This window comes from Phasianus colchicus, chromosome 30 (genome assembly GCF_987193195.1).
Source record: "Phasianus colchicus chromosome 30, bPhaCol1.hap1.1, whole genome shotgun sequence".
Classification (NCBI taxonomy): Eukaryota; Metazoa; Chordata; class Aves; order Galliformes; family Phasianidae; genus Phasianus; species Phasianus colchicus.
In genome coordinates, this window is record NC_143465.1 from 1,738,776 (window position 1) to 1,760,270 (window position 21,495).

The 21,495-nt window shown below is 56.8% G+C and overlaps 2 protein-coding genes across 2 annotated transcripts; one reads left to right on the forward strand and one right to left on the reverse strand.

Moving 5' to 3' along the window:
• Positions 1-1,864: 1,864 nt before the first annotated feature.
• Positions 1,865-18,161, reverse strand: PIP5K1A (phosphatidylinositol-4-phosphate 5-kinase type 1 alpha). The gene is given in 17 exon segments (XM_090126863.1): positions 1,865-3,398; positions 3,400-3,890; positions 4,730-4,814; positions 6,253-6,327; positions 7,072-7,201; positions 7,470-7,607; positions 7,904-7,988; positions 8,232-8,280; positions 8,678-8,761; positions 9,370-9,575; positions 10,013-10,312; positions 10,651-10,803; positions 10,976-11,093; positions 11,439-11,569; positions 13,341-13,430; positions 13,955-13,989; positions 16,332-18,161. Coding segments are annotated over 17 exon segments (2,475 nt in total). The 5' UTR covers positions 16,594-18,161; the 3' UTR covers positions 1,865-3,355.
• A 945-nt stretch (positions 18,162-19,106) lies between these two features.
• VPS72 (vacuolar protein sorting 72 homolog) lies at positions 19,107-21,459 on the forward strand. The gene is made up of 6 exons (XM_031608174.2): positions 19,107-19,289; positions 19,776-19,928; positions 20,123-20,237; positions 20,347-20,526; positions 20,612-20,753; positions 20,958-21,459. The coding sequence occupies exons 1-6, from the start codon at positions 19,173-19,175 to the stop codon at positions 21,343-21,345; spliced, it is 1,095 nt and encodes a 364-aa protein (XP_031464034.2). The 5' UTR covers positions 19,107-19,172; the 3' UTR covers positions 21,346-21,459.
• Positions 21,460-21,495: the final 36 nt, after the last annotated feature.

The window sequence follows — 21,495 nt, forward strand, 5'->3', positions numbered from 1 at the left end:
TTGGAGGTGAAATATGGGGTGGGTGGGTTGGAAGGATCCTTGGAGGACAAATATAGGGTGGGTGGGGTGGAAGGGTCCTTGGAGGTGAAATATGGGGTGGGTGGGTTGGAAGGGTCCTTGGAGGTAAAATATGGGGTGGGTGGGTTGGAATGGTCCTTGAAGGTAAAATATGGGGTGGGTGGGCTGGAAGGGTCCTTAGGGGTGAAATATGGGGTGGGTGGGTTGGAAGGGTCCTTGGAGGTGAAATATGGGGTGGGTGGGTTGGAAGGGTCCTTGGAGGTGAAATATGGGGTGGGCTGGAAGGGTCCTTGGGGGTGAAATATGGGGTGGGTGGGCTGGAAGGATCCTTGGAGTTGAAATATGGGATGGATGGGTTGGAAGGGTCCTTGGAAGTCAAATATAGGGTGGGTTGGAAGGGTCCTTGAAGGTCAAATATGGGGTGGGTGGGTTGGAAGGGTCCTTGGAGGACAAATATACGTTGGGTGGGGTGGAAGGGTCCTTGGAGGTGAAATATGGGGTGGGTGGGTTGGAAGGGTCCTTGGAGGTGAAATATGGGTTGGGTGGGGTGGAAGGGTCCTTGGAGGTGAAATATGGGGTGGGTGGGTTGGAAGGATCCTTGGAGGACAAATATAGGGTGGGTGGGGTGGAAGGGTCCTTGGAGGTGAAATATGGGGTGGGTGGGTTGGAAGGGTCCTTGGAGGTAAAATATGGGGTGGGTGGGTTGGAATGGTCCTTGAAGGTAAAATATGGGGTGGGTGGGCTGGAAGGGTCCTTAGGGGTGAAATATGGGGTGGGTGGGTTGGAAGGGTCCTTGGAGGTGAAATATGGGGTGGGTGGGTTGGAAGGGTCCTTGGAGGTGAAATATGGGGTGGGCTGGAAGGGTCCTTGGGGGTGAAATATGGGGTGGGTGGGCTGGAAGGATCCTTGGAGTTGAAATATGGGATGGATGGGTTGGAAGGGTCCTTGGAAGTCAAATATAGGGTGGGTTGGAAGGGTCCTTGAAGGTCAAATATGGGGTGGGTGGGTTGGAAGGGTCCTTGGAGGACAAATATACGTTGAGTGGGGTGGAAGGGTCCTTGGAGGTGAAATATGGGGTGGGTGGGTTGGAAGGGTCCTTGGAGGTGAAATATGGGGTGGGTGGGTTGGAAGGGTCCTTGAAGGTAAAATATGGGGTGGGTGGGCTGGAAGGGTCCTTAGGGGTGAAATATGGGGTGGGTGGGTTGGAAGGGTCCTTGGAGGTGAAATATGGGGTGGGTGGGTTGGAAGGGTCCTTGAAGGTCAAATATGGGGTGGGTGGGTTGGAAGGGTCCTTGAAGGTCAAATATGGGGTGGGTGGGTTGGAAGGATCTTTGGAGGACAAATATGGGGTGGGTGGGTTGGAAGGATCCTTGGAGGTGAAATATGGGTTGGGTGGGTTGGAAGGGTCCTTGGAGGTGAAATATGGGGTGGGTGGGCTGGAAGGGTCCTTGGAGGTGAAATATGGGGTGGGTGGGCTGGAAGAGTCCTTGAAGGTCAAATATGGGGTGGGTGGGTTGGAAGGGTCCTTGAAGGTCAACTTCCGAACCATAAAACCACAGAAAAGTGGGGGGGGACCTTGTCTCTGTTCCTTGTGGGGAGTGAAACCAGAGGGTCTTCAAGGTCCCCTTCCAACCCAACCCCTTCTCTGAACCCACAATGTGCTCAGGAGCACAAATTCCCTCCAGCAGCCGCATTCCCTCCCCAGGAAAACTCCAGACCCCCACAAAGGGACACAGAAGCCCCTTTGGGACCCCCCCCTCCCCCCAAGCACCAGAGCAATCAATGGCAGACACGCAGCGGCCCCCCCCTGCCCCCCATCCCCACAAAGCAGGCGTGGAGGCAGATGGCTGCAGGAGCACACGCTGTATTCAGGGCTGCAGGTATCCACAGAACAGCCGCTGACGGCGACACGGCACAGAGGTAACACGACAACGTCCACGACACGAGCAGCTCCATGGGGACACGGACGGGGCCTTCCCCCACTGCCAAGGGGACCACGCTGGCCTGAATCCAACAGGAGGTGCTGGGATCCGTGACCTGAGAGCAGATCCAGCAGGAGTTGTGCTGGGATCCGTCAGATGGGGCAAGGATCCAAAAGTCCATGCCAGGATCCATTGGGTCCAGATCCATTAGGAGGTGCTGGGATCCATCAACCCACACTAGGATCCATCAGGTAGGACCAGATCCATCAGGATCCATCACATGGAGCCAGAGGCATCATGCGGTGCCAGGATCCAGCACCTGGGGCTAAGATCCTTAAGTCCATGCCAGGATCCATTGGGTGATGCCAGCATCCATCAACCCATTTCAGGACCAAACGGATGAGCCTAGGATCCATTTGATGGTCCCAGAATCCATCGTGTGGTGCCAGGATCCATCACTTAAGGGCAGCATCCTTAAGTCCGTGCCAGGATCCATTGAATGATGGCAGGATCCATCAACTCATTCCAGGACCCATTGGGCGGTCCTAGGATCCATCAACCCGTGCCAGGATCCACCAGCTGAGGTCAGGATCCTTAAGTCCACGCCAGGATCCATTCAATGGTCCCAGAATCCATCATCAGGGGCCAGGATCCACCAGGTGGTCCCAGGATCCATTGGACAAGGCCAAGATCCATTGGATATTCCCTGGATCCATCGATTCCAGGATCCATTGGATGCTCCCAGGATCCATCAGGTGGTCCCACAGGTGGCCCTACAGCCCTCCCTGCTGTAGAAGGGCCCCCGTGGGGGTTAAGGAGCCATTTAACAGCAGTTGTCGCCACTTCCAGATGCAAAAAAAAAAAAAAAAAAAAAAAAGGCAGTTGTTCTGAAAACCCATTACAAAGCAAAGGTTGGAAGATCCCATATAGAAACACCACCCCCCCCATCTCCCTACTGCTGCACGACTATCCCCAGAAAACAAATAAAATGAAACAAAACCACTTAAATACAACTTCATAAATATTAAATCATAGGGGGGGGAAAAAAAAAAGAACGGGGAGTTGGTTTTCTTCCCTCCTGGTAAAAAGAAAAAAAAAAAATAGAACAAGAAACACGAACCATTACAGGAGATGGGAGGGAAGGTAAGAACAGCGTCTAATATAGACAGTTATTTCGGCTGTAAGGTGAAGGCAGCAGTGGGGGAAGAGCCCACCTTCCTCCCAGCACTGGTCGGGGTCGGCGTGGGACAGCCCCAGGGACACCAGGAGCCGCAGAACCCCGCTCTGGGTATGGACACCCAGAGGATAAGGCCATTCCGTTGGGTCTTTTCAAAGAAAACTAAGAAATAACATCCAAAAGGGGTTGGGGGTGTTGGTTTTTTTTTTGTTGGTTTGGGTTTTTTTTTTGTTTTTCCTTAAAAAAATATCGGTGCCCACTCGAGGTGGGAGGTAGGAGGGTCGGGTCCGAAACGGCACCACAAAGCATCCCCCCCCTCTGCACCACCACATTCCTGGGTTCCTCTGCACACAGCAACCCCTCAGGGGCACAATTACATCCCTTTGCTTTTTTTTTTTTTTTTGCTTTTTTTTTTTTTCCCCCAATATATATATATAAAAAAAAACTAACGGAGGATTCCAACCCGTTGGGAACACGGGGTTGGAGTCACTTCCTTTCCTAAAAAAAAAAAAAAGAAAACCAAAAAAGCGTTCCGTGCAAACACAGCTCAGCCCAGTGTCAGGGCTGCCAGGTTGGGTCCGTTTGCTGAAGAAATGGTGACAGATTCCCAAAGCTGAGCTCAGTGCAGAGATCTCCATCCGCAAAGGGACGCCGAGGGGATGCAGCCCTCCTGCACAGTGCAGCTCAGAGCCCCGTCTGTGGGTCACACAGAGCAGAGCTGCAGTGCAGTGCTGAGGGGAAAGGCTGCAGCTGAACTGCAGGAAACGCCGACGTTAAAAACTCGTTGGAAATACAAAAGATGAACGCGTTGCTCTGTGGCAAACTGCCCCGGCGGGGCCAAAACTTCCATGGGCTGCAGTTTGTGGTGGCAGCATTGCAAGCTTTGGAAGTCAGATCCCTTTTCCAAAGGCCTTCAAGTCCACGTGGAGCAGTTCCTCCTCCTCCCCTCAGGGCGGCTCAGGCTCTGCTGGGCTCAGACAGCAGCGCAGCGCCTGGAGGTCTCAGCTGATCCGCTCTGCTCGACTGCCCACACTGCACAGCCTGCCTGGCTCTCAGCTTTCTGTCCAGGTAACATTTCCAAAAAAAAAAAAAAAAAGAAACCAAAACAACAAAACAAACGAAAAAAAACCCTAAAAACCACAAAGGTCAGCAACAGGAGCTGAGCGTGCGTCGGAGCGCAGAGACCACGCAGGGCACGGAACCATCTGCTGCCATAGTTGGCTGAGAGCTGCCTCACTGCAATGAAAAAAGAGGGGGAGATGTTGGTGGGGGGGAGCACAGCAGCCGTGCCTGGAGCTCCTCTGCCCGGATTGACACACAAGCAATCCCCAACCACCATCTCCCCATGTATTGGAGGGCTCTGCCAGCATTTATCGTCCTCACAGAGGCTGTGGTCAGCTCTTATCCCCACCACTCTGGGTGACCAGGAGTGCAGCAGCTCTGCTTCACCTCCTGCTTTACCCAACAAAGCACTGTGGGGCACTGGATGTTGCTGAGCTGCATGTGGCATGGGGCAGACAGGGCCGTCATGCACACAGGTGGGTGAAGATCTGCCCCCCCCAGCTCCCACCCAGCCCCAGAACCACTCAGCCCCTCGTCAGAGGGCACTCACAAAGCTGATCTCTGTCTCCTGCAGCTCTTCCAGCTGCTCCCTCAGCTCCGAGGAAGGCTCAGGGACAGACGGTCCTGGGGAGCTGCTGGGGAGACAGAAGGGGAAGAGCTGTAAAGCAACATTTAAATGAGAGTGGTCATGAAATCACCTCTCCTGCTGGGCCCAGCACACAGCAGAGCACCCCATGGAAGGGGTTGGAACAGAGCTGCCTGGAGCAACACCTGCACATCCAACCAAACCCGGTGAGGTGAGCATCTCCTGCCAGAGCTGCTATGGAGCCCACGAGCACCACATTGCAGTGATGGGGATCTGGGGGGAAAGCAGCATGGGGACACAGCAGCCACAGCGCCGAGATCAGCGCCAGGCACTGCAATGGAGGCACTGCTGTGGGAAAAGCTGTTGGCAAAGCTCTCGTGCAGCAAATGGGAGTGACATCCTGCAGGATGCAGCACATGGGGCCACATCCCACCTGCAGGATGCATCCCGTGGAGCCATAGGATACCTATGGAGCCATATCCTCTCCTGACAGAATGCTCACTGTTGGTTGGTGTGCCACCAGGATTCGATTGGGGCCAATCCCAGTGCTCAGGGCAGTGAAATGTCCCCCTAAAATTAAGCCCAGTGACCCGCAGAGCTCCTCGCCAGGGGCTGCAGGCCAGGAGCTGACACTTCCAGTGCCTCAAACCTCAGGACCCTCTGTCAGAAGCTGAATGACAGAGCTGGGCTGGAGCAGAGGACTCCCATATATTTCAGAAGCAGGCTGTGCACTGAGCATACTTCAAAACACCATGAACTTGTCATAGGATCAGGCTCAGAAACATTAGGTTGGAAAAGACTCTCATGGTTATCAACTCCAACCACCAACCTGATCAGACTCAGTGTCACCCCAGTGCTGAGTGCACTGCAAAACTCCTATCTCTGACTGCAGGCAGACCCTTTCCAGCTATCTCGTTTGGGTCAGTGCTGTTCAGGTTCTCACTGGCACAAGCTGTGCAATCCAGCTGCTGAACACACCATCAGCCCTCAGCTTAGATCCCTCCAAAAGAGAAGCAGTGAGGACAGCATTCCCCTCACTGCATCCCCAGGGCATCCCAAGGGACAGCATGCATCGAGCTCCCCTTTCTCTCTGCAAAATATGGCTCACCCATGTCTGATCTGACAGATGGGCATCGCTCTGCTCCCCTGGCAGCATCCCTCCCTTGCTCAGTGTCACACCTTCCTCTGCAGCCTGGAGCATTGCAGCAGGGCACACTGATGCTACATCAAAACAGCTCTGGAGCAAGCTGACCCTGCCTGCTGCACCCTGCTGGTGTTCCCCCCCAGGGTGACAAACACTCCTCCAGACCGACTGCTTCCACAGACATTCCTCTCTAACCTCCTTCCAACGACTGATGTTGTTCTGAACCAATCACCTACGAACCACGAACCACGGGCAGCACGAGGCAGAACCTCAGGGCACATCTCCCCCAAACAAACCCTCCGGATGGGAGAAGGCCTCCAGCAAAGCGTGGTTCCTCCCTCACCTAGACAGGAAGGCAGCAGTCCTAGCGAAATCCTTTGCTGAGCTGTCGGCTTTGTGCACCTGCACGCCCACTGACCTACGCAGAGATTGAAGGAGAGACACCCATGGTTAAGGACACAGAACTCCTGGGCATGCAGACGGACTGGGAAGGAGCAGCTCTGGTTTAGGATCCCTACCGAGAAGTTTCCAGGTTTTAGAGAGGGAATAAAAGGTGTGAATTGCAATCGTATCTCGTCCTCCTGCTGCTGAGGACAGAGCAGATACTTCCACCAGTGCCATGGTGCAGGAATGAGTGAAGTGCTTTACGACTGCTTCCAGGAAGAGGAGTTACCACCTCAGAACTTCTGCGCATGGGATCGTGCTCTGACCACAGCTCCTCCTCATAACCCTCAATTCTCACCACTTGGCAACAAAGGGAACATTCCAGGGCAGCCATCTGCTCTCCTCAGCCATGCACTGCAGCTCCGGGGACACCCAGAGGCACAGAGCTGCACCCAGCCCTGCATGTCACCCCAGTGCCCTGCAGCACCACGCCGCTGCTCCTGGTGCACATTCTGGCAGCACCACATTCACAGACACCTCGTAATCAGCACAATTATCTCAGCTCCAGGAAGAGGCCATCAAGCACAGAACACACAAAGAACTAAAAGCTGCTGGGACGTCCGCAAAGCCCAAGCAGAGATGCAAAATCACGGCATCTGCTTGGGACCACATGTGGGGTGTGACAACGCTCCCTTCTCACACATGCTGGAACAGACAGCACTCAGTTCACTCACTGCACAGGGGCTGCTCATGCCAGGGCTCCCCCCCAGAGCCTCACCTGTTTGCGGGTGAGTGGAGACCTCCGCTGCCCAAGGAGGAGGTGGACAAAGTGGTGGCGATGGAATCACTGTTGGCTTCGTCCACTGGCAGAGTCCTGGGCAGGAGATCCGGGCGGCCAAGGTGGGAACCTGAGTTGAAGCACAGCACAGTTCCACCACCTGCATGAGTGGTGAAGACACAGCCCCACGTAACCACAGGGTGTGGATCCCACCCGTGACATCTCAGACCCGTGAGCACTGCAGGACCAGCCCTGCCCTCTTGGAAACAGCCCAAAACAGCACTGCAAAATCACCCACAGGCGTCCTGCAGAAAGCTCTGCCATGCCAAAGAACTCAGCAAGCTGTGGAACACCTGGGAGGTATTTCTCTCCCCCCACCCCCCAGTCCACGCACCAACCTTGCTCCACATCTGCCTCTGTCGTGACTTGTGCTTTTGTCTCACACGACACGTGCAGCTGGGAAGGCACTCCTCCCTGACAGCTCCGCCGAGGAACCGCGGTGCCGGAGCGGCTCTTCTTGGAAGGGGATGGCTTCACTTCAAGACAAAAAAAACAAGGCAGAGCTTCACTACTGCACAGAGCTCAGGAGAAGGAGGAAACCCAACACAGCCACATCCCAGCTGGCACACAGGGAAACGCACTGATGGATGAAGCAGCTCCATGCGGCCGCGTTTGCACAGCAAGAACAACGCAGGAGGGAGGAGGAGAGGATGCAGCACAGCAGGCTCCCCAGTGCCCTCACAAACTGCTGTGCCTCCTCCCCAGTCCCAGCTGCTGAGCACGAAGCCAGACACACCAGCACCCCCGTGGGGACCCCACATGGAGAACTTACAGGGTATCTTCTTGAATACTGTGTTGCACATGAAGCGCTGGAATCTTTCAGCATAGAAGCTGGGTCTGTGCACAGACACGGTGTCCTGAAAGGGATGAACAGTGTGGAAATCTGCATTAGTAAGTGATCACAGTAATCAGCAGCCTCCCCCCCCAGCCCTGACCTGTGCTACATTGGTCTGGGAATATTTCTGGGTGCTTGGGAACATTTCTGGGCACTGCTTTCATGTAGAAGGGCAACAACAGAGAGCCCTTGGAAATCCAGGACACTGTGCAGAATGAGCACCCGCAGCTAGCTGAACAAGTGAAGGTGTGTGCTTGCTGCTTACCCCATCGTGCACAAGGGCCTTCCACGAGTGCTCCAGCTTCTTCACAAATCTGACAAAACAAAGAACGAAGACCAGATTTCACACCAATTTGTACACAGTTTGGTGCCAACACGGCGCTGAGCTTCTCCTCTGACCAGCAGCACTCAAGCAGTGGCTGTGGCCATTCTAAGCCACTGCTTGTTTTCTCCTCACCGCTTCCTGCACACAACAACCACTGAGCACAGAAATAACCTCTGCCAGAGGCAATCCCTCCTGGGAATGGGAAGTAAATGCAGTAAACAAGACCCGGAAACCAATCCCTCAACACCCAACTTCAAGAAAATAACAACAGAGAAATAAAGGCAGTCAATAAAACGCATTTTAACTCCCTTGGAGCCTGCAGCACAGACAGCACCACGAAGCTGTGCCCCCCACGTGACACACAGCTGCTCCTCAGACTGCCCTACCTGTAGGACTGCAGCACATCGATGATGCCCACGTAGAGGAGCAGCCTCTCCCCCTTGGCATTGCGAGCAGGAATGCCCCCCATCCTGCAAAGACAGAGAACAGTGTGTTTTGGTGAGGTTTGCTCGACCTTCCCAGAGCCAACCCCTGGGGTGAAGTTTCACTGGAGACTGATTCCAACCCATCCATGAGGAGACCGAGCAACCACAAAGAGCTGCTGCAACTGCCCACAGGGGTGGAGGCAGTGGGGATCAACCAAAGCACAGAATCACAGAATGGCTGGAGCTGGAAGAGACTCTGAAAGGGCACCTCATCCCCCCACTCAATGAACAGGGGCAGCCACAGCTCCATCTGCCTCAGGGGCAACTCACAGCTCACCAGCCTCCCCCATGGGAGTCTGCAGGGACGGGGTACAACCACCCTCACACCCCTGGGAATCTTGTGCCAGCACCTCAGTGCCCTTCTCATAATCACTGTCTTTACTGTGCCCTGCCTAAATCCCCCCCTCTTTTAGCTGGGAACCATTTCCCCTCATCCTATCACACAGACCCTGCTAAGGAGTCCATCCCTGTCTCTTTCAGAGCCATCAGAACGTCTCTCAGAAAGGAAACAGCGACCCAAGGCTGCCAGCAAGCAGCAGGCACCCCAAAAGCCCACACGAAGGCAACCCTGCAGCAGAGCAGCACACACTCACTGGTCATCTGTCTCTATGGTGCCTCCCCTGCGGGCCTCCCCCTGGATGGACTCCATGGCAGTGGAATACAGCGCTTTCTGTGCCGCAGGGCGCCGCGTGTCGGCCTGGGACGTCCCGTCTGCCATGGCGTGCTCCCTCTGTGCCAGGTCCATGTTATGGATTGCCACCAGCAAACTGTAATCCATGATTTTAAAACTCTGCAGGACCTGGGCAGAAAGTCAACAAAGCCTCATTGCCACCGTGAGCCCCTTGAAGTTGCTGAGAGGGCACACACAGTAGTGCCAGCGGTGCCGTCCGGATCCCCAGCATGGGCCAGAGGATGAATTCAACCCACAGCCTGCCTCTGCCAGCTCGTCTGCAGATGGCAAAGGGAGCACCAGGAACACCTGCAGTTCTCCTCCTGTGCAGGAGAACCAGAGCAGGGACAGCACTCTTGCACAGGCTCAGAGCTGAGCCCACTGCCCAGAGCCTGCACGCCTGGCATGGGGAGAAGGCACAGAGCTTCCTGCCCACAGCACTGCCAAACTGCAGGCTGTCCAGCCAGCACCCCTGGGAGAGGATGCAGGACTGCTGGGTGCCAACCCCTCCTTCACAGAAAGGTTCAAAAAGAACTCCTCCCACTGCTCCCAGCACTTCCACTTACCAAACAGTCTCTCTGCAACGTTTTGCACAGAGCATTATACATGTCTGAGTCCAAGAAGAGGCCATCAGGGATATCCTGCATAAAATCCAAGTCCTTGTAGGTGGGGAAGACCTTCTCCCTTTCTTTCTGGGATGCCCTGCGCTTGTAGGTGGAGCCCTTCAGGTCGTATTTGAGGTGCATCTTCACAGAACGTGGCAGCAGGTTGTTCATCACCACAATGCGGATGTTTTTGCCCCCAGCTTGGACACAATACAAGCCATAAAACTTGGGCAGCAGCGTCCTTGGGTTTTGATTCAAGTTCTGAAAGAACCAAAGACACAGAGATGCCTTCAGAGCCCTGCCAACTATTTACGTTCTGCCCAGCAGAGCTGCCTGCTTCTCCCAGTGGGGCCGGCAGCAGTTCAAAGCATTTGCCAAAGAAACAAAGAGATGAGGGTGGGGATGGGGGGAGAGGCTGGCACTGCCCACTGTTAACAACACCCTGCAAAGCTGAGGGTCAGATCAGCCCATGAGTGCAGAAGAACTCCCTGCTAACCCACACAGGGACATGCAGGGCCCTGTGTGAGGCTCATGGCACAGAGGTTAGCAGGGAGCACACAGTGTTACGTGCAAAGAAAGCCTCTCCTGGCTTCACTTACCATGTAGTAGCCGGGCAGCAGCTTCTGCAAGAACTCTGCCTCTTTGTGCTGAACTGTCTTGATGATAAACTCGTCATCACTGGACACGTAGAAGAGGGATCCACTGGCCCCAGAGTTGGAGAGCTCAATGAGAGGCTCACTGCAGAGCGAGTACTGAGGAGGAGAGAAAAACAGAGGTGGAACACAGCAGCGTGGAGCTGCTTCCCTTCAGAAAGCACCAGGCAAAGCCTGGGGCCACAGACTGCATCCACTGCTGTGCTTACAGAGCTCCAAGCAGGGACAGAGCCCAAAAACCCATCCCAGAGCACCCCCAGCTGTGCCATACCAGGTAATCGTCCGGCCGGATCCCAAACAGCTCCCGGAAATATCGGAAGGCCACTGGGGCGTAGGTTTTGAAGCGGAAATCGTTGTAGTGGTGAGCTGGGGTGAGGTTACTGCCTTCACTGCTCGAGGAAAGAAGGGCACAAACAGGTTTGTATCACGCAGGGTTCTTAAGGGACTACCTGAGAAGCAAGGCCTGATCTGGCTGTCCCCTAACGCACCCAAGGACAGAACGCATTCAGCCCAGAGAGGCACACAGCAGCACAGCTGCATTTATTTGTTCAACAGATGTATGGGAGTCACAGCACAGCTATGCAGAAACGGAGCTGCTCTGCACACAGTGGCTCTGCTCAGCACAGCTGTGCTCCCCCAGCTCTGCTGCTGCCTCCTAAACGTGAGCAGGGCTGGGAACTACTGCTGCTAACCGCTGCCAAAGCACGACAGAAAGGAAGAAAGCAAGCACTGACCTTGGGAAGAAAATACTTTCTACTACGTAGAAATCTTGCATGAGAACATCTCTTTCAGGTTTAGTGCTCAAGCTCCCAACCGTGTGTGTGATGCCCAGCTGGATAGCACCTTTCAAGGCTGATGACGTTGTCTGGAGGAGGAGAGAAAACGAGTTAGGCGAGATAAGTGGCCGACTGGGAAGAGGAATGAGAGGAGCTGGAGGAAAGACAGCTCCATGTTCAGAAGTGTGTTGTTAGTGGGGCACTCCACAGCCACCACTTCTACCTGCTGGTTTCTTTCTCAACAAGCAGCACCACCGTGGCTCTGTCCCAGGGCAGCCTGCACCAGGCAGGGTGCAGCAGCAGGAGGAACACTTTCCTGTCCCCACCCCAGTAACATTCTGCTCAGTTCTGGCTGAGCTGTGAAGGACCTGAGCTGCAATTCCATTCCTTCCCCCACATCCTGCGTTTAGAGGGGAGGTGACCTCGTTCCCCTGCCACCAAACACAGTGGGCAGCAGCTCAGTGGGGCTGTACAGCACAGCACACACTGCTCTCCTGACTGGTGCCAGGCCGGGGCTCTTTGGTCCTGAAGCTCGCTGTCATGTCAAAATAAGGAGTGCAGACAGGCAGCCACTCCTGCACCCTGTGCATGAGCTGTCCCAGAACAATGCCAGACTGTGTTCCTGAACAGCTGCTGATATCAGGAGTTCTCCTCTGTGCAGCACATGACCTCACCTCGGGCCACCATCTCACCCTGTAGGCTGCCCTTCCAGACCAGCCCAACACCCCGTGCCACGCAGCCACCACACAACCCACAACACCCTGCTCCTCTCCAGCTACCTGCCTGCATTTCCCATTTCCTCTGGTTTCCTGGGGAAAGGGAGGAAGAATGTGATTCTTTCTCTCCCCCCTCCCCCCCACCCCGTGCTGCTTGACCACAGCTCTCAGCTGAGCACACGTGGCCCTGCCTGCTGGTGAGCACACAGCACAGAGCCACGTTGCCAAGGAACAAGAGTTTCCCTCCTCCATCCACCAGCGAGACAGGCCGAGCAGCTGGCCGCCTGTTTATCATCACTTCCACAGGGGAAAGAATTCTAGAAAAACAACTTGCCACCCCTGGAAAAAGAAGGGATGGAAAAAAGGCAGCCTGCCCAGTAATCTCATTCCCAGATCGGTCCCATGCAGCACTCCAGCAGCTCCAGGGGCCCTCGCAAAGAAACTCTTCAGGCATTTTGTGGCAGCTTCTGCTCCGTTCTCCCACTGCTGCCCAACCTCCGTCCTCAGATTTCACAGGGAACCAGAAGGCAGTGAATGTGAAGCCAGCAGTCAGTGCAGGACAGACACTGTATCAAAACTTGGTTTAGCAGGAGCAGCGCTGCTCCATTTCCTGCCATGCACTCTACATCATGACCAGAGTAGCTCTGGGGTAGAGATTTGGATGAGAAGCATTGCCTGCACCAAGTGCACAGAGCCCTCATCTGCTCCACCTCCCCCCCAAACCCAAACTCAAATCAGAGGTGTCACCATCCCTGTGAAGCCCAGCAAAGTGGAAGCAGCATCCACAGAGCTGCTACAGCTCCAGCTTGTGACAAAGCCCCTAACAATCTCCCCTTTGTAAAGCACATTCCAAGAATGCCACAAGACCTGTAGGAAGGACCTATAGATCCATGCCCCAGGAGCACGGATCAGCTGGGAAGTGCTGCCAGCAGGCAGTGCTTAAAAGTGATCTCCTTTTGAAGGCTACAAGAACAGCTGTCCAAAAGGACACTCTGCCCACTGCTCTCACAGCTCAGAATGCTGCACTCCCTCTGAGCAACCAACGTGGCCATCAGTGACGCACCCAACACCCAACAACACCCAACCTTGGCTGCTCTGGATGGGATTCACATCACACAGAGCAGCAGAGCCGTGCAGAGCTCACCTTCTTGTAGGTGGTCTCACCCGTGGAATCCACTCCTCTGTGCCCTTTCTTTATCGTCTGAGAGCCCGGCTGCCCTGAAGAACCTGGCATCTGGGATGGAGGAAAAGGTGGTGAGAAGTTGAGGGGGGGGGTTTGAAAACACAGCGTGTTCCCAAAGCACCCAGCACAGCAATGCTGTTTGCACAGCCAGGACCATGCTGTGTTGTGTGCTCTCCTGCCATCCACCTGCAACCACCACGGGGTCCTCTGTGGGCACTAAGCACATCTGGGGGATTCTTTGTTCACCCCTGCTGTCACAGAGCCCAGCAAGGCCAGCTCCCTGGAGAAGCAGCTTAGGAAAGCTGCGCACACAGCCCTGACTCACGGCTCAAGAACTCACTTGGCTGGCTCTCCAGTTTGAGCACACGCTGCTGGCTGCAGCACAGAGCACAGGATTGCTCTGCTGGCAGGACGGCTCAGCCCCAGCACAGCGGGGCTGTTGGGGGAACCCAAAGGCTGCTCTCACTGCTGTGCTTCCCCTGGCTTCCCTGCTCCCTCTCCGATCTCATTTCCAAGACAGGAATTGGGTGTTTGGAGCCGTCCCGCAGCAGTTCAGCTCTTGGCCACAAACTTACCTCTGGGGTGAGCGACTTTTTGAAGGCAGACGGCCCTGTGGGAACAAAAAAACTGCAGTCAGGAGGAGGGAAGCACTGCCATGTGTGGCACAGCAGCACAGCGGTGCAGCCCAGCAACGTCCAGCAGTGGAGGAGCATCGACTCACAGCTGCTCCTTCCCAGCAGAGGGGCTGGGGGGGTTTCTGGGCACAGGGATGCCAACTCCTCTGCGATGCCTCTGTGTGCCATAAAGCTGCCAGACAGACCAGGCCCAAAGGTGGGAGCAGAGAACAGCAGTTTTGGGCTCAAAACAGGCAGACTTGGCTGCTATTTCCTTCTTATTTCTTCTGTCTGCTTCAGACACTGCAGGATTTTATGTAGGAGCTGTGACAGCACCCACTGTAGCACCCCCACCACAACACCCCACTGCAACTCCTCCCCACAGCCAAGCAGTTGCTGCACTGGGATGAACACTACAGCATTTCTGCCCTACAAAACCACAGACCTTTCTCTCATCTCCACATCTCAGCCCTCAGGAACCCACAGAGCTCCACAGACCTTTAAGATCTCCACATCTCAGCCCTATCCTCAGAGGTCTTCTCCAACTCTAACGATTCCACGATCCTATAATTCCTGGAGTGAATGCTGGGGATGGGCTGGTGGTTGGACTTGATGACTTCAGAGATCTTTTCCAACCCTAATGATCTTATGATCCTACTTAGGGATGTGGATAGTGGGCATGGTGGGGATGGGTTGGGGTCAGACTTGATCTTGGAGGTCTTTTCCAACCCTAATGCTCCCTTGATCCTATTTAGGACAAGGGCTTGGTGGGGATGGGTTGGCATTGGACTCAGTGATCTTGGAAGTCTTCAGCCTCAAACAATTCTGCTTCTGTGAGTGTGGTGGGGATGGGCTGATAGTTGGACTTGATGATCTCAGAGGTCTTTTGCAACCCTATTGATTCTATTCCACTTGCCAAGCTCCACCAGGATGCAGGGACGGGGAAAAAATCCCAGCCATGTCAACACAGCACCTGTTTAACAGCAAATCAATCTCATCTGTGTCTTTTTAAACATGAATTTATCAGTATGTCAATTGAAACCACCAAGATCCCAGCAACCCCACTGCAGCAGCAGCACCAGCCTCATCCCCTCGGAGATTAGCTGTGTTAATATTTAATCACCCATGCAAATCCCTGCTCCAGCAGGATTTAACCACAGCTCCCTCAGAGCAGCAGATCCTCACCGTGCTGCCTTAACCCCGCAGCACGCATTAGGGGAACACAAGCCAAGCTATGAGCTCACACCCAAGCCCTGCTTGTTCAGGGGGTGCTGCTGGGGGTCCAACCAGCCCTGAGAGCCCAGGCTGTGTGGGTGCCCCTGGGAGCACCTCCATAACGAGCTGTGCCACCCCAACCAGGCGGTGGTGAGGGCAGCAGCAAAGGCTGGGGTTTCCATGCAAACACCCCTCGGTTTCATCCACCCAAGGGAGGTTTTATGGCTGGTTTTATTTGTCATGTTCTCCTCCACACACACACACACACAGACTGCCCGGAGAAGCGAAGGTGTTAAACTGAGAGCTGTAAGCAAAACACAGCAACACAGCTCAGGAGAGCACACAGTTCTGGATCTGTTTGAACCAAACAGTCTCTCAACTGGAACTGTAACCCAGCCTGAAAAACAACAGCGGGATCCAAGTGTTCACCCTGCACAGAGGCAGCAGATCCGGGTTAAGGCCACATCCAAAACCAAACTCGCCCTGCTCCACAGCAGCTGCCTTTTCCCTTCATTCTCAGTGTTGGGCTCAATCCCCTCAGTGCTGCAGTGGCTTCTCCAGCTGCAGCCGCCCAGGAGCATTTTCAGACCCAAAGTCTGTACATCCCAGGGGGAACTGCTGGAAAAACCAAAGCTGAGCACAAAAGATGGGCACAGAACCTCATCTGAGAGGCTGGGAGATGCTTTGGTGGGAGCAGCACACGGCACAGCGCCGGGCAGCCCCAGCATCCACCTGGCAACACAGCAGCATGCAGTACAGACAGCACTGACACTCCCAGCTCTACATTTAAAGCCAGACTTGAGTTCAGCTGCACTTCTGCTGTTCTCAGACAAAAATAACAAGCCAAAACATCAGCACAACCAAACACAGAACCGGCACCTGCCAGGGCCGGGACACGGAATTGCTCAGAGACACCCCGATGTGTTTCCACCCACAGCACCCAGCAATCCTGCAGGGTCAGTGCTGCAGGTGGGAGCAGCAGGGGGGGCTCCTCTGCAAAGCCAGGGGCACGGAGCACACGCAGCATCTGCAGCACGTCGGGTCGAGGAGCACCAGGTTATGGGGGGGGGGATGGCATCGGTTACCGCGCAGGAGGAGCTGCGTGCAGTGCAGAGCTTCTAACCTCTTCGGAACGACATCACCGAGCAGCACAAAAAGCTGAAATCTGAACGAGGGAAAAACAGAGAGGTCACGTGGATGGCAGCGGGAATTTCAGCTGTAAGAAACGGCGGCTGTTTGGGATGTTTAGTCCCTGAGAAAGTCAGGGAAATGTGGAAAGAAACGCAGCAGGGCCACCCTGCCAGCCCTTCCACGCACAGTGCAGCGTGAGCTGAGCAGGGAGACTTCAGGGGTGTGAATCCGTGCTGGGACAGCACAGCGAGCATCGCCCACAGGAGCAGCCAATGCTGGAAGCACTGCAGGACTCAGCTGGAGCTTTGGAATGTAGGTGAGCCGTAAGGGATCCCTCAGCCCTGGGATGGAACAATTAATCACTGCGTGGTGCTGGGAAGCAGAGCAGCGCTGCGACGACGCAGCAGAAGCTTTTACTTTCCACAGGGAAACCCGGTCAAGGTGGGGTCAGCGCCGGCCCCAAAGCCACGCGGCTCCCATCTGCTGCCCCACAGGGTGAGCTCCCATTCAGCCCCACACAGCAGCTCTCTCTGCCCTCTTTTGTCTCCGTCCCACAGAGTGGAGACCTGCCCGGCTGACTGCAGCTCAGCACCAATGGGAGCAGCTCCCAGTGCTGCCCAAAGCTCTGCGTGTGTTCAGAGTGCTCCAGGAGACACAACATGAAGTCACCGACGTCCCCAGCAGTTGAGAGGCTGCCCAACATCCTGCTCACTGGCTCGGCACGAAGCTCTGCCCCCCTCCTGTAGAGGCTGAGTCCCTTCCAGCTCTCAACCCTCCGGGATGATTTCCTCCCCCAGAAGGGATGAAGCCATTCTGAGAGCAATTCTTTTGTCTGCGGCCGCCGGGGAGGGGCCCGAAGCCCCGGAGAGTGACAATGAACTCCCAACTCTCTCTCTGAGCTCCGTCCTTACAAAGCACAAAGAACCAAACGACCGAAATCCCGCATTAGCATTTTTGGCACACGCCGCTTCAAAGCGAAAACAGCAAAATGAGAAATCCTCCCCCGTGTTTCCCCGGGAGCAGGAAGGGTGGGACGCCCCAATCCTTCCGTCCTCGGCATTTCAACTGCAAGACGCTGAGTAATCGGCCCTAGGGTGAACACTGAGCTGTGGGGCCGGCTTTAGGGTTTACTCATGGAGAAAGCAAAGCTTTGTGCCCAGAACAGTCGGCCCTACATTCACTGGGGTCTGAGATGCTTCGGGGTTTTGCACCGGAAAAAGCAAAGCCCCGTACCCAGAGCAATCAAAACCAAAACCAAATCCACCACCCCCCTTTAGTCTGTGAGAGGCCCCAGAGATGGGGATGAGAGCTTTAAATGCTGCAGCCGAGGTGAACGCGCTTCACGTAAATACAGCCCACGTCATGCAGCTCTGTCACCAGGACTGAAATCCTGCAGGAAAGGCGCCCTGGCCAGCACCAAACTACCCTGGAAAGCAAGCAGCGACGCCGATCCCATTAGGAAGGGAGAAGAGGTTGCCCTGTGCACTTGCATCTCCTCCCCGACGTGAAGCTCTGGATGCCCTCTGAGCCTTACGGAGGCGGCAGCTCCTCCTCCAGGTGGGAGAGATGAGACGTGTGACACCTCCTGGCTCCCAAAGGGAACCCCAAAGCACGGCGGGAGGAGACCCTGCAGCCTCACCCTGAGCCGGCAGAGCCACGGACCCCCATTCCCCATTGTGCTGCGGGAGCAGCAGGGAGCACCGCCAAAGGGGGCGGGGAGGGGGGCAGAGACCCATTTCCAGAGGCCCCAAACGAGGAATGCAACGCCAAGAGGCCGCCGAGGTGAGGCCCCGGCCTTCTTCTGGGCAACCAGAAATCCCCCCCCCCCCCACCCTGCAATCAGTAACGACCTCAGCACTCAACCAAAGGAACTCATGGACGGCGCTGCCGAACGCTGACCGGCTGCGGGAGTCACCCCGGTTCCACGTCCAGCACCTCCAAACCGGACCCATCCCCCGATTTCAGACGCAGGAAGGGGTGTAGCCCCCCCTAAAACACTGAGATGGCCGAAGCACAGCCGCGAACACCCCGTTGTGCCCCACAGACGCTTTGCTCCCCATCATCCCTCCTCCGGGATGCGTGGGCAGCCCCACACCCCCCACAACCCCACACCCCCCAATTCCAGCGCTGTACAGCGGCCAACCAACCCCCCCCCGGTTCGCCCTCCGCCCCCCCGTGCGGTGCCAAACGGCCACCGAAACACCCGGAACCCCGCAGCCCCAACCGCCTGGACCCCAAACCCGGCAGGGGGAGGCCGTCACCTCCACGCCCCCCCAACCCCACAGCAGCGTCGCCCTGGGCCCCGGCCCCCCGCCCCCTCACGGCCCCTCAGGGCCCCACACACGGCCCCTCACCGCCCCCCAGGCCCACCCCGCACCTCCCTCAGCCCCACGCGGCCCCCCAACCACCCGCGGCCCCTCCTCGCCCCCTCCAGCGCTCGGCTCAGCCCCCCACGAAGCCGCCCGCGGTCTCGCCTTACCCCCGAGGCCGCCGCTGCTGCCGCTGCTGCCCCCCGATTCGGGCCCCGCCGCCGCCATCTTGCCGCCTCCCGCGCCCGCCACCGCCTCGCGCGAGGCCACGCCCCCCCTCGGCACCACCCACGGTGGGGGGGCGGGATCGCTCAGAGCGCATGCGCGGGATGCGTGCCACGTGATGAGCGGGGGTGGAGTCTTTCGGGGCGCGCGAGGCGCGAGTCACGTGACGCGCGGAGGGCGACCAATAGAAATCATCGGAGCCTTCCGTACCTCCGGCCCGCAAGGGGGCGCTACGTCGCTCGCTCCTCCCGCGGCAGGACGACGAGTCGAGCGCCGATGGCGACAGCGGCGGCGCCGCGATGAGTTTGGCTGAAGGCCGCGCCCCGCGGCGCACGGCCGGGAACCGCCTGTCGGGGCTGCTGGAGGCCGAGGAGGAGGACGAGTTCTACCAGACCACGTATGGCGGCTTCACTGAGGTGTGCGTCCAGGGAGGGGCTTTGTGAGAGGGTCAGAGGGGCTGTGGGGCGCTCTGAAGGGAGGTGCGGGGCCTTAGAGGGGGGTTGGGAGGGGACCCGGGGCACCAAGGGGGGGTCGGGGGATCGTGAAGGGTCCGGGGGTCCTCGGGGGAGCCCTGAAGAGAAGAAAGGGGATTTATGGGGTTGTGGGGGGAGGGCGAAGGGTTTTAGGGGGGCTGAGAGGGTTTGAATGAAGGCTGGAGAGGGGACTGGGGCCTTTAGGAACCTGGGTGGACCCTATGAGGGAAACCGAGCGGGGTCCTGAAGGGATTGGAGGCACTGAGGGGTGTCAGAATGGGGCAGGGGTGGCTTTAGAGGGTCCTTGAGGGAAGGGAGGGGCTCAAAGTGGGGTTTGGGAGGAACCCCAGGGGCAGCTGTCAGAGGATGCCCCATAGGGGTGGTGGTGGAGCACAGCCCTCGGTGTGACGCTGCCCTTCCGTCCCTCAGGAGTCGGGCGATGACGAGTACCGGGGCGACCAGTCGGACAGCGACGATGAGGTGGACTCAGATTTTGACATCGACGAGGGCGAGGAGCCAACGAGCGACCAGGATGAGAGCGAGCCCAAGCGGCGCCGCCGCGTCGTCACCAAAGCCTACAGAGTGAGGGGACAGCTGGGGGTGGGGCTCGGGTTCCCCCGAGTGTCCTCTGACCCGCTGGGAGGGGATAAAGGTGTCCCCAAAAGGATGGGATAATTGCCAACCTGCTGATGGCTAACTGTGGGGAGGAGGTGTCCCTTTGGGGCCGTTTCACAGTGGCAGCCTCACACAGTTTCTCCCTACTGCCCAACCCTTAGGAGCCCATCAAGAGCCTTCGACCCAAGAAGGCCGACACCCCCAGCAGCGGCTCCCAGAAGACCCGAGAGGTGAAATCAGCCCCTCTGGATCCCCTTCAGGATGAAGTGGGAGACAGTGAGTGCGCGCAGATTGGGATGCGCCAGCATCCCTGGGGCTGAAGCTGGGCAACCCACTGCCCTGGGAGCTGTGCTGGCCCCATGCTGAGCCCCATCCTCTGCTGCAGGCCGGAAGCACATGAGGCAGTCAACAACAGAGCACACAAGGCAGACCTTCCTGCGCATCCAGGAGCGCCAGGTGCAGTCCAAACGCAAGAAGGGCGGCCCCAATTACGACCGCCCACTGACTCAGGAGGAGCTGCTGGAGGAGGCCAAGATCACAGAGGAGATCAACCTCCGCTCGCTGGGTGAGAAGAGAGCTGGGTGAAGGATGGGGGTGCAGGCGCCGGGGGGTGCTGAGCCCCCCCCACATGCTCATCTCTGCTTTCCCAGAGAACTACGAGCGCCTGGAGGCTGACAAGAAGAAGCAGGTGCAGAAGAAGAGGAAGTGTGTCGGGCCCGTCATCCGGTACTGGTCTGTCACCATGCCCCTCATCACAGAGGTGGGCAAGGAGGAGAACGTGGATGTGGAAGGGTAAGTTGGGGCACTGGATGGGATCCTGGTGGTTTCCCCCTTGCTGCAAGCAAACCCCACCGCTCCCATCCCCAACCCTGAGGCTGAGTAGAAAGCGATGGGTTTCGGGTGGCGCTGCCCACAGCCCCACATTCTGCTCCTGCGGGTGCTGCCTGGGTTCCCCCAGCCCCGTGCATCCCTCATGACTGACTCCATCTCTTCCAGGTTGGACCAAGACCCGCAGCTGGCAGATGCCACCGCAGCCCCAGCCTGCAGCGGGAAGTGCTCCCGCACCTTCATCTCCTTCACCGACGACGAAACCTTCGAGCGTTTCTTCCCCAAAGCAAAGGTGCCGCGGCTGCCGGTGCGAGAGATCTGCCCAGTCACCCACAAACCAGCCGTGTACCGTGACCCCATCACAGACATCCCTTACTCCAACATCCGCGCCTTCAAAATCATCCGCGAGGCCTACAAGAAATACATCACAGCCCACGGGCTGCCCAGCGCCGCCGCTGCCTCTGCAGCTTTGGGGGCTGCTCCTCCCGGCCCCGATCCCGGCCTCCGTGCCACGCGTCAGAAAATCATCATCAAGCAGAGCGTGCCCACGGCCTGAGAGCACCAGGTTCTCGTGGGGTGGTGACGGTTCCTCGTTCGGTTTATCTGCTTTGTACTGTTGGTGTTTTGTTGTTCGTTTGGTTGGTTTTTTAATTAAAAAAAGAGGAAAGAACTGGCAGTGAGGGGTTTGCAGGTTGTGCCCTCAGCG